Raw genomic sequence first — 9,526 nt, 5'->3', positions numbered from 1 at the left:
TAACATCTTCCATAACCAGGAACACTTGTCAAAATCAAGAAACTGACATTGGTACATGACAGTTCACTAAACTCTAGGCTGTTTGATATAACCATTTTCTCCACTAAAGTTATTTTTCTGTTCCTAGATCCAGTCCAGCATCAGCATTGCATTTATTTGCCCATTTCCTTTGTCTCCTCTGTCTCCTCTGATCTGTGTGAGCTTTCTAATTTGGTCTTGTTTCCACAGTAAGCGTGGTGTGTGCATACATGCATGTGTGTGCACACATGTTTGGAAGGTTTAATGTCCTTTGAAAATGCTCTTAAGAGTTCCAAAGCTATGGCCAGTTAAATGGGGTGTTTTTCCAGCATGGGTGTGAGCATTTTGCCACAGCTACCTTCTCTCACCTCTTGTATATTCTTTTTTTTTAAAATATATTTTTATTGATTTCAGAGAGGAAGGGAGAGAGAGATAGAGAGAGAGAGAGAGAGAGAGAGAGAGAGAGAAACATCAATGATGAGAGAGAATCAGTGATCGGCCGCCTCCTGCATGCCCTCCACTGGGGATCGAGCCTGCAACCTGGGCATTGCCCTGACCGGAATCGAACCGGTGACCTCTTGGTTCCTAGGTCGACGCTCTACCGCTGAGCTACACCCGTCTGGGCACCTCTTGTGTATATTCTTGTCCATTTTGTTGTCTGCCCTCAGTCTCTGAAACTATCTTTTCTCAGAAGTCTCTCAGTGATGCATTTTCTCAGGGGCTTAGACTTCTTTTCTTAACTGTGGGTGAGGTTTATTGCAGAGTACTTTCAGGCACCTTGCCAGCAGCTCGCGTGCCTGTGATGTCTGTGCAATCAAAGCACCCTTAGGTGTGTTTGCAGTCACTGCTGTGCCGACTTGGCTCTGGGAGAGCCACTTGGCATCAAACTGGAGAGCAGGGAGAGGTCTGTTTGGGTGTGTTTAACATCGCTGCTTTTAAACACCAGGCAGTTTTTACAAGTTTCCTTCTGAATATTCTAGGACGTTGATGTATCAGTGAGTTTAAGCCGAGGCCGGGAAGGAAGTAGAGACACAATGTGCCTGCTCTGCTGGGTGCTGTGCTGAGTGTAGCCCTAGGAAGGAGCATCGAATTCTCTGCACAGTAGGTTCCCCTTTCCTGGTTCCTCAGTCACACTAGCAGCTCACTGAGGGCAGCACCTTATTCTCTGATCTATAAATGTACATCAGATTGGAATGCTTAGCAGTGGTTCTCAACCTGTGGGTCGTGACCCCTGTGGCGGTCGAACGACCCTTTCACAGGGGTCGCCTAAGACCATCCTGCATATCAGATATTTACATTACGATTCATAACAGTAGCAACATTACAGTTATGAAGTAGCAACGAAAATAATTTTGTGGTTAGGTCACAACATGAGGAACTGTATTTAAAGGGCCAGAAGGTTGAGAACCACTGACTTACTGGCTTAAGATCCCCAGTGCTTGTCATTGCCCTTTGAATAAACAGAAGCTCCTTACTGTGGCCCTCAATGCCTCCTGGCCTCATCACCTCCTGTCTTCTTGACTTCAGCTCCTCTGGTGTCTTTGACCTAACCCCCTGCCATCAACTTGGCTAAGACCCTGGCATCTCCTTGAACTCAAAACCCGCTATCTCCTTGACTTCAATCCCTGACCTCAGCCCCTGCCATTCTCCTTGAGTTTAGCACCTCTTACCTTCTGGAGCCCTTTCATTCTTTGAGCACACCTAGCTGCTTTCAACACCAGGGTCTTGGCTCACCGGTCCCCAGCCTGATACACCTGTGTTTGCATGGTGTCACTGAATGGCCACTTCAGAGCGGCTTCCCTGAGCTCTGTCTGCAGACAGCTATAAGGGTAGCGCTCATCCTGTGATCTTTGTGGTGTGTCCACTCTGCTTGCACCCCTCCCTCCCATCTCACCGCAACTGGGAACTGTTGTGTCACATGTTGTAGGTGAGAAAACATGGCACTGATCCTGGATACCTCCCAGAGTCATGCTGTCCCTTCATCCTTTTATTCTGGAGGCCTGTCTCTCCATGGGAAACCACCTCACAGATTTGGCTGATGCATTTGTTTGTGTGTTGATCTGCCTTTCTTAACCACATCGACATGATGTTGGCTCCATCACATGGGGGCTTGAAGTCATTGTGGTCATCTTCAGCTTTGGTAGAATTTATTTGGGGATGGAAGCTAATGTTGGAGCCTGCTGTGTGCCTGGCCTGGCGTAGAGTCATGAGAGGTACACCGTGTCTTTTCTTCACCGGAGACCATAGGCAGTTTTCCTCCTGGTGTAGAATTATTTTCAAGCCCATGGAATAATCTCGTAAGGTGCCTATCTAGTGAACATTGAGGTGGCTTCCAAGTCTTTGGTCTCCTGCTGGGTTATTTTAGCAGGGGTGTGTGTGCAGAGGTTCCACATCCACAAATTGCCCCCCTCCTACCAGAGGGGTCTTGGCTGGGCCCTGTTTCTCCTCTGGATTTGAAGTTTGTGGAGACTACCACCTTTATTCTGTGTTTGAGTCTGTGACAGAGCCTCAGATGGGGAGCCGTCTTTGGCTTCTGCTCCCAGCTGTGCCTTGTGGGATGGCTTCAGAGAGCAAATTCTTGTCTTCTTACCACAGGTCATCGACCCGGCCAGAGGTAGCCAGCATCGAGCCGCTGGGCCCGGACGAGCAACAGTGCTCCCAGAAGGCGGTGGTGCAAGCCCGTCTGTCCCAGCCTGCCCGCCTGACCAGCATCATCTTTGCAGAGGACATCAGTAAGGGCTTTGAGTGTCCTGTGTGGTCCCTGGGGGAAACCATGTGGCAAACATCCCACTGAGAGCCCAGCCATAGATGCCACCAGAATCCATGGCAGTGCTTTCTATTTCTCCTGTTGGGTCAGAGGACACCCAGGCAGGATAGGGACACTGAGCAAGCAACATCATCACCCTGGTCCCTCCTGCCAGCACTTTGTACAGTTTTCCCTGTCATGGAGGCTGGCTTTCATTTCTAAATTAGTATCTATTACGCAAATAACTTGTAATGAGTATTGAATCAAAATGAAGAAAGTTGTTGTAATCCTTTCACTTCCCCATATTTAATTTACCATATTATGGTTGTAAAATGCTTAAAAAATAATATAATTTTCTGTCTTGCTTTTCTTCCACCTAACATGATATGAACAGTTTTTCATCTCATTATAGAATTATTTTTAATGGCTAAGTTATATTCTTAACAGGAAGTTGTCCTGTAATCATTCCTTACATTGGACATGTATGTTGTTTTTAGATGTTTATTTCAGTGTTACATAGAAAAGTAAAAATTCTTATTCAGAGAATTATTTTGGGTTCTGTTAGCCATTTCCAGCTAATGATAGATTCCCAGTTTTACTGGGTCTCGCAGCATGTGAATATTTTTAAGGTTTTTGATATGGGGCTGTATTGATTTCTAACAAAGTATATTAATAGTGCACATGAAGTTCCACATGGTGCCTGGAGAATGGTCAGAGTGATTTTGAGTCACATGCTGTTATTTTTGCACTAAGGAGTTCTCCAGCTAATACCGTTTATGTGTCTTATTTGTGGAGCAAGTAAAACATCTGTGCTCATGGGAACACAGTCCTTTTCTTCTGCTGTAGAGCTGATAGTCTTATGTAAAAACACCAGTGTAGATCAATAAACACCACCAGGCAGAATTCCTAATCTCACTGTAGGGACAGGCATCAGAACAGTATTATCTTTTTGGATGCTCACTCATCGTACTATATGTCATCTAACATAATGACTATGCCCTGAAAGTACAATATTTCCTTAGAGGAGTGTTCTGCACACCGCTTTAAATGCTGGTGCTCATGTTGGAAAAGCACACAGTGGGCAGTGAGCATGCCTCTAAAGTCTTACTCTTTGAAAGTCCATGCTGACTTTCAGAAGAGCGTGTGCTGGTCAGCTGCTTGCCTTCTGAGGCTTAATTTGGTTCTTCCAGCCCTGTTTTGTGGTGCTTGTTTTGTTGGCTGCTCTAGTATTTGCCAAAGTGTAAAACCACCTGAACTGCAAAGCCCTGGAGGTGGGTGGCAGTATTGCCCTGGCACTCCGTCTGACCCCTGGGTCCTGTCCCTTTAGCCACGGGCCAGGTCCTGCGCTGTGATGCCATCGTTGACCTCATCCATGGCATTCAGATCGTCTCCACGACCCGCGAACTCTACCTGGAGGACTCGCCCCTGGAGCTGAAGATCCAGGCTCTGGACTCTGAAGGTGAGGACATCCTCCTGGCAGTCTCTGTTTCTCTCTTCCCTGTGTCCAGCCCTACCATTCCACACAGAAGGCTGCTCCAGCCAGGAAAGTGAGGTTGGTGATGGGGATGGGGAGGGGGCTTGAAGATCTCTGGACCACCTGGGAGGTAAACCCCAGGCCCTTGGTGTCAGGGATGCCATGGCCACTCTTGTTTACTGGTCTCTGTAGTAGGGCTGGTGAGGTGAGAGCGTTTGTAGCCCCTGGAGGCTGACTCCAGGCATGTGCATAGGGATTGTGTTTGGTAAAGGCACCTCTTTGAAAAGTGACATCTGAGTGATGAGAAGCTGGGATAGGCTCCTGGGTTACTAGGTTGTAAACAGTGGGAGGCATTCTCCTTGCTTGGCTTTGAGTGCTGGTATGACTTCCTGGTCCAGATGGCAGATTGTGTGTGTGTTTGCTTCTCTCTCTCTCTGTGTGTGTGTGTGTGTGTGTGTGAGAGAGAGAGAGAGAGAGAGAGAGAGCGAGAGAGAGAGAGAGAGAGAGAGGAACAGACAGACTCTGGCACACATGTATACTGCTGTCCCCATGTAGTATCTTTCTTCATTTTATCAGAATCGAATACTGAATTGTTCTTAGATCTATTCTGGCAGTCGTCAGACTATCTTCACTGTAGCCCGACCTTGTGGTAAAGGAACAAAGGGAAATTTTGTAGGTTAGATTATTTTTCTTTTCCTTTTAAATTAAATTTAATTAATTTATTTATAAAATTATTTCTCAATTACAGTTGACATACTTTAATTTTCTCAATTACAGTTGATAGGCCTTGTTGTCAATACATCAGAATGGCCAAGGCCGCTCTGAGCATGAGACTAATTAGGGTGCCCAAGGCCAAGATACCATGAATAGCTGCAAGGCCCTTCTGTAACCCAAATGATTGATGTCGCTGTTGGCAACTAGCCTTCTTTGTCTCTGGAGTAATATACAGGTTACTGACCAGGAGTCTGCTAGAGAGAGAGAGCAGCTGGAGAGGAGTGTGTGGAGAAGCAGAGGCGGTAGGCACAGAGAATGTAGCTTCTATGTGTGCTGGAGAGGCTAGAGGGCTCAGATGGAGCTGAGAGCTGATACTGCTACGATGTAAGGCTAAGAGCTCACAGAGAGCTCAGATATAGCCAGCATGTTAATCATCCAGTGTGCTGGGAAAGTGAAGCTTAGAAGTAGTTACTATGTGAGGCTACAGAGACCAGCCAGTGTGCTGGGCAGGAGAGACAGGAGAAGCTGCTGAGCCAGAGAGCTGAGATACCACTCTGATGCAAAGCGTTAAGTTTAGAGGCAGCATGCGGCTGCTCAGATAATAACTGTGGGTACAGAGACTGATGCTACTTTATGGGAAAGATATGTATTTACCAGCCGGTGTCCAGCTGCCTGCCTGTATGGACTTTGCCGTGAAGAATTGTCATGTCTAATGGCTGTATGGCCACTGGTTTCTGCAATAAAGACGCATTCTTATATACCCACAACCTCTCATGGCTTCTCCATCTGCCCCACAAATTGACCTGTGTAACTAGTAAGCAGAGGATAAAGGAGGAACTTGGACTAAGTTCCCAACAGTTAGTACAGTGGGCAGGGTTCGAGGAAGAATAATCCCTGTGCTTGGCTTAGTCGAATGGGAAGAATTTAGAAGAATATATGGACTCAAAGCCACTCAGAGCATCAGAGCTAAAGAAGGAAGGGATTAATAAGTACACAGTTACAAAATAGTCATGAGGATGTAAAGTACAGCACAGGGAATACAGTCAATAATATTCTAATAACTGTGTATGGTGCCTGGAGGGTACTTGAAATATCAGGGGGATCACTTTGTCAAGTGTATGATTGACTAACCACTATGCTGTACACCTGAAACTAATACAGAATAATATTGAATGTAAACTGTAATTGAAAAATGAAATTTGACTTCTGATCAAGATGACAGTGTAGGTAAATGGGATATTTGCCTCCTCTCAAAATTACATCTAAACTACAGAATAGTCATCACCACCTGAAATCAAGCTGAGTGGAAGTCCTACCACTAGGGAATTAGAGAAGAAGCCCCATCAAAGCTGGTCGGGGCAGAGATGTGGAATGGGCTGGTCCCACACCCACATGTGGTGGACAAAAGTCCAGAGGGATATCTCAGCTGCAGAGGTCCCCGCTGAAGAGTGAGGGGTCCAGCCCCATACCAGCCACCCCCCCGCCCAGGTTCCAGTGCTGGAAGAGAAGTCTCCATCACTTCTGGCTATAAAAACCAGCAAGGACTGAAGCTGAGGGAGACGGAGGCTGCTGGAATCCCAGGAGGTTCCTTGCAAGCATGTCAAACTCGTGGCGGGCCATAATTTTGACATGCTTGTCATGTTCTGCACAGTCCTGGCTAGTGTGGCTCAGTTGGTGGGATTATTGTCCTGTACACTGAAAGGTTGCAGGTTCTATTCCCAGTCAGGGCATATACCTAGGTTGCAGGTTTGAGCCCCAGTCAGGGGGTATACAGGAAGGTAACCGATTGATGTTTCTCTCTCACATTGATGTTTCTCTCTGTCCTCTCCTTCTCCTCTCTCTAAGATCAATAAACATGCTCTGGGATGAAAATGAAAATAAATAAATAAAATAAAGGGCCTGTACATGGATCTTAGTCAGATTCACTACCTCTGAGCTCCAGCACTCGGGCAGCAACTTGAAAGGCACCAGAGGCAAACGGGGAGGAACTGAATTGTCTAGCATTAGGATGAGAACTGGAGTAGGCAACTTTCTCCAGACAGAAGTGCTGGCAGAGGACATTGTTCCTTTGATGAGCCTTCCCCCCACAGAGCCAGCAGGCCAGAGCCACTCTTTCCTCCATCCTAGTGATTTCCTGAGACCCCACCCCACCACACCCAGCTTTCAGGCCCACCCAAGCTGTTTCCAGTGGCCTTTCCATACTAATGGCCTGTTTTGGCTCATGCTTCAGATTTTTCTAAAATTTCTCAAGCAAGTAGCATCTGCCCACAGCGAGCCTGTATCCCTCTCTAAGTGGCTCCAAGCCCGGCACTAGCAGCAGCTTGCCTTGCTTCACAGCTTGGCCTCTCCTGGGCACCTCCAAGCCCAGCACAAGTAGCAGCCATCTGTAGATCACTTTGTAGCTCATGCTGGGTGGCCCCGGGCAGAACACAGGTAATGCCTGATCTTGGCCTGCACCTCCCAGGAGGCCCCAGAGCCAGTGCACCCAGTGGACAGCTTCAGATCAGATCAAAGCACTGCCACCCAACCACCTTGAGAAGCAACACACTTAAGGGGTGGACTCAGCAGGTACCAGAACCCTGCTGAAGTAAGTCCTGCTCTGTGGGATGGGCCCCTGCATAGCTGATCCTCCAGGGTGGTTGGAGGTTGGTGGTCACAGCCAGTCCTTGCAGCTGATTGGCCTGAGCGGGTAAATCCCTCCCATTGACATGCCAACAGCAGTTGAGGCTCAACTACAAGAGGAGGGTGTACAAAGCCCACACCAGCATGTACCTTGGGTTCCCAGATTTTAGTGGTCAGGGAGGCTGTGCCATGGGACCCTACAGAACACCTACTACATTAGGACACTCTACCAAGTCTGGGAGATGTAGCAGCTCTACCTAATACATAGAAACAAGCACAGGGAGGCTGCCAAAATTAGGAGACAAAGGAATGTGGCCCAAATGAAAGGACAGAGCACAACTCCAGAAAAAGAACTAAGCAAGATGGAGACAAGCAATCTTCTAGATGTAGAGTTGAAAACACCAGTTATAAGGAGGCTCAGTGAACTTAGTGAGAACTTCAACAGCATAGAAAAGGACATGGAAATCATAAAAAGAACCAGTTAGAATGAAGGATACATTCACTAAAATGAATAATTACAGAGTCAACTGTAGAGTAGATGAAGTCAAGAATCAAATCAGAGATTTGGAATATAAAGAAGCAAAAAACACCCAGTCAGAACAGCAAAAAGAAAAATGAATAAAAAAATGAGGACAGTGTAAGGAGCCTCTCAGACAACTTCAAGCACAGCATTTGTATAGTGGGGGTACTGGAAGAAGAGAGAGAGAGCAAAAATTGAAAACCTATTTGAAAAAATAATGACAGAAAACTTCCCTAACTTGATGAAGGAAAGAGACACACATGCCCTGGAAGCACAGAGGGTCCCAAACAGGATGAACTTAAAGAGGCCCACACCAGGACACATCATAATCTACACTAATAAAAAACAAATATGCTAATTGACCGTACCTCTGCTACACCCAAGCCATGCCCACCAGCCAATCAGCGCGACTGTATGCAAATTAACCCAACCAAGATTGCGGCCGGCAGCCAGGGAGCTGGAGCAAGCAGGAGGCTTGGTTGCCCCGGCGATGGTGGAAGCCAAGCTTCCCGCCCGCCCTGGCCAGCTGTGGCCTCCACAAAAGGCAACAAAGTTTCAATTATAGAAGCTAAATAAATCCCAGATACCTGCTTCTAGCCAGCCTCCACTGGGAGCTTGGGTGGCTGGGGGCCGTGGCCAGCCTGCAAACAGCCATCAGTCACCCAGGCTGGCCAGGCACCCCAGCGGGGACCCCTACCCTGAAGGGGCTGTGGCCAGCCTGCAAACATCCATCAGCCCCTCACCCAGGCTGGCCAGGCACCTCAGCGGGGAACCCCACCCTGAAGGGGCTGTGCCCAGCCTGCAAACAGGCATCAGCCCCTCACCCAGGATGGCCACACCCTCATGGGGTGAGGGTCCCTGCTGGGTGGCTTGGCCAGCCTGCAAACAGCCATCAGCCCCTCACCCAGACTGGCCAGGGACCCCAGCAGGACCCTCCACCCTGAAGGGGGTGTAGCCAGCCTGAAAAAGGCCCTCAGCCCCTCATCTGGCTGGCCAGGCACCCCAGCGGGGACCCCTACCCTGAAGGGGTTGTGGCTAGCCTGCAAACAGCCATCAGCCCCTCACCCGGGCTGGCCAGGCACCCCAGCAGGGACCCCCACCCTGAAGGGGCTGTGGCCAGCCTGCAAACAGCCATCAGCCCCTCACCCAGGCTGGCAAGGCACCCTAGGGGGGACCCCCACCATGAAGGGGCTGTGGCCAGCCTGCAAACAGCCATCAGCCCCTCACCTAGGATGGTCACACCCTCATGGGGTGAGGGTCCCCACTGGGGGCCTTGGCCAGCCTGCAAACAGCCATCAGCCCCTCACCCAGACTGGCTAGGCACTCCAGCAGGACCCACCCACCCTGAAGGGGGTGTGGCCAGCCTGAAAACGGCCCTCAGCCCCTCACCACAGGCTGGCCAGGCACGCCAGCAGGACCCCCCACCCTGAAG

The 9,526-nt window shown here is 48.8% G+C and overlaps 1 protein-coding gene across 1 annotated transcript in view; it reads left to right on the top strand.

Annotated features, from left to right (window-relative positions):
• The first annotated feature begins 2,575 nt into the window (after positions 1-2,575).
• The window catches only part of NUP210 (nucleoporin 210), a 103,160-nt gene continuing 96,209 nt past the window's right edge, over positions 2,576-9,526 (top strand). The window contains 2 exon segments of the mRNA XM_023751378.1: positions 2,576-2,750; positions 4,092-4,223. Coding sequence (XP_023607146.1) covers positions 2,576-2,750; positions 4,092-4,223 — 307 coding nt within the window.

This window comes from Myotis lucifugus, unplaced genomic scaffold (assembly GCF_000147115.1).
Source record: "Myotis lucifugus unplaced genomic scaffold, Myoluc2.0 scaffold_21, whole genome shotgun sequence".
Lineage (NCBI taxonomy): Eukaryota > Metazoa > Chordata > Mammalia > Chiroptera > Vespertilionidae > Myotis > Myotis lucifugus.
Note: the sequence above shows the minus strand (reverse complement) of the source record. Positions and strands in the feature narration are given on the sequence as shown.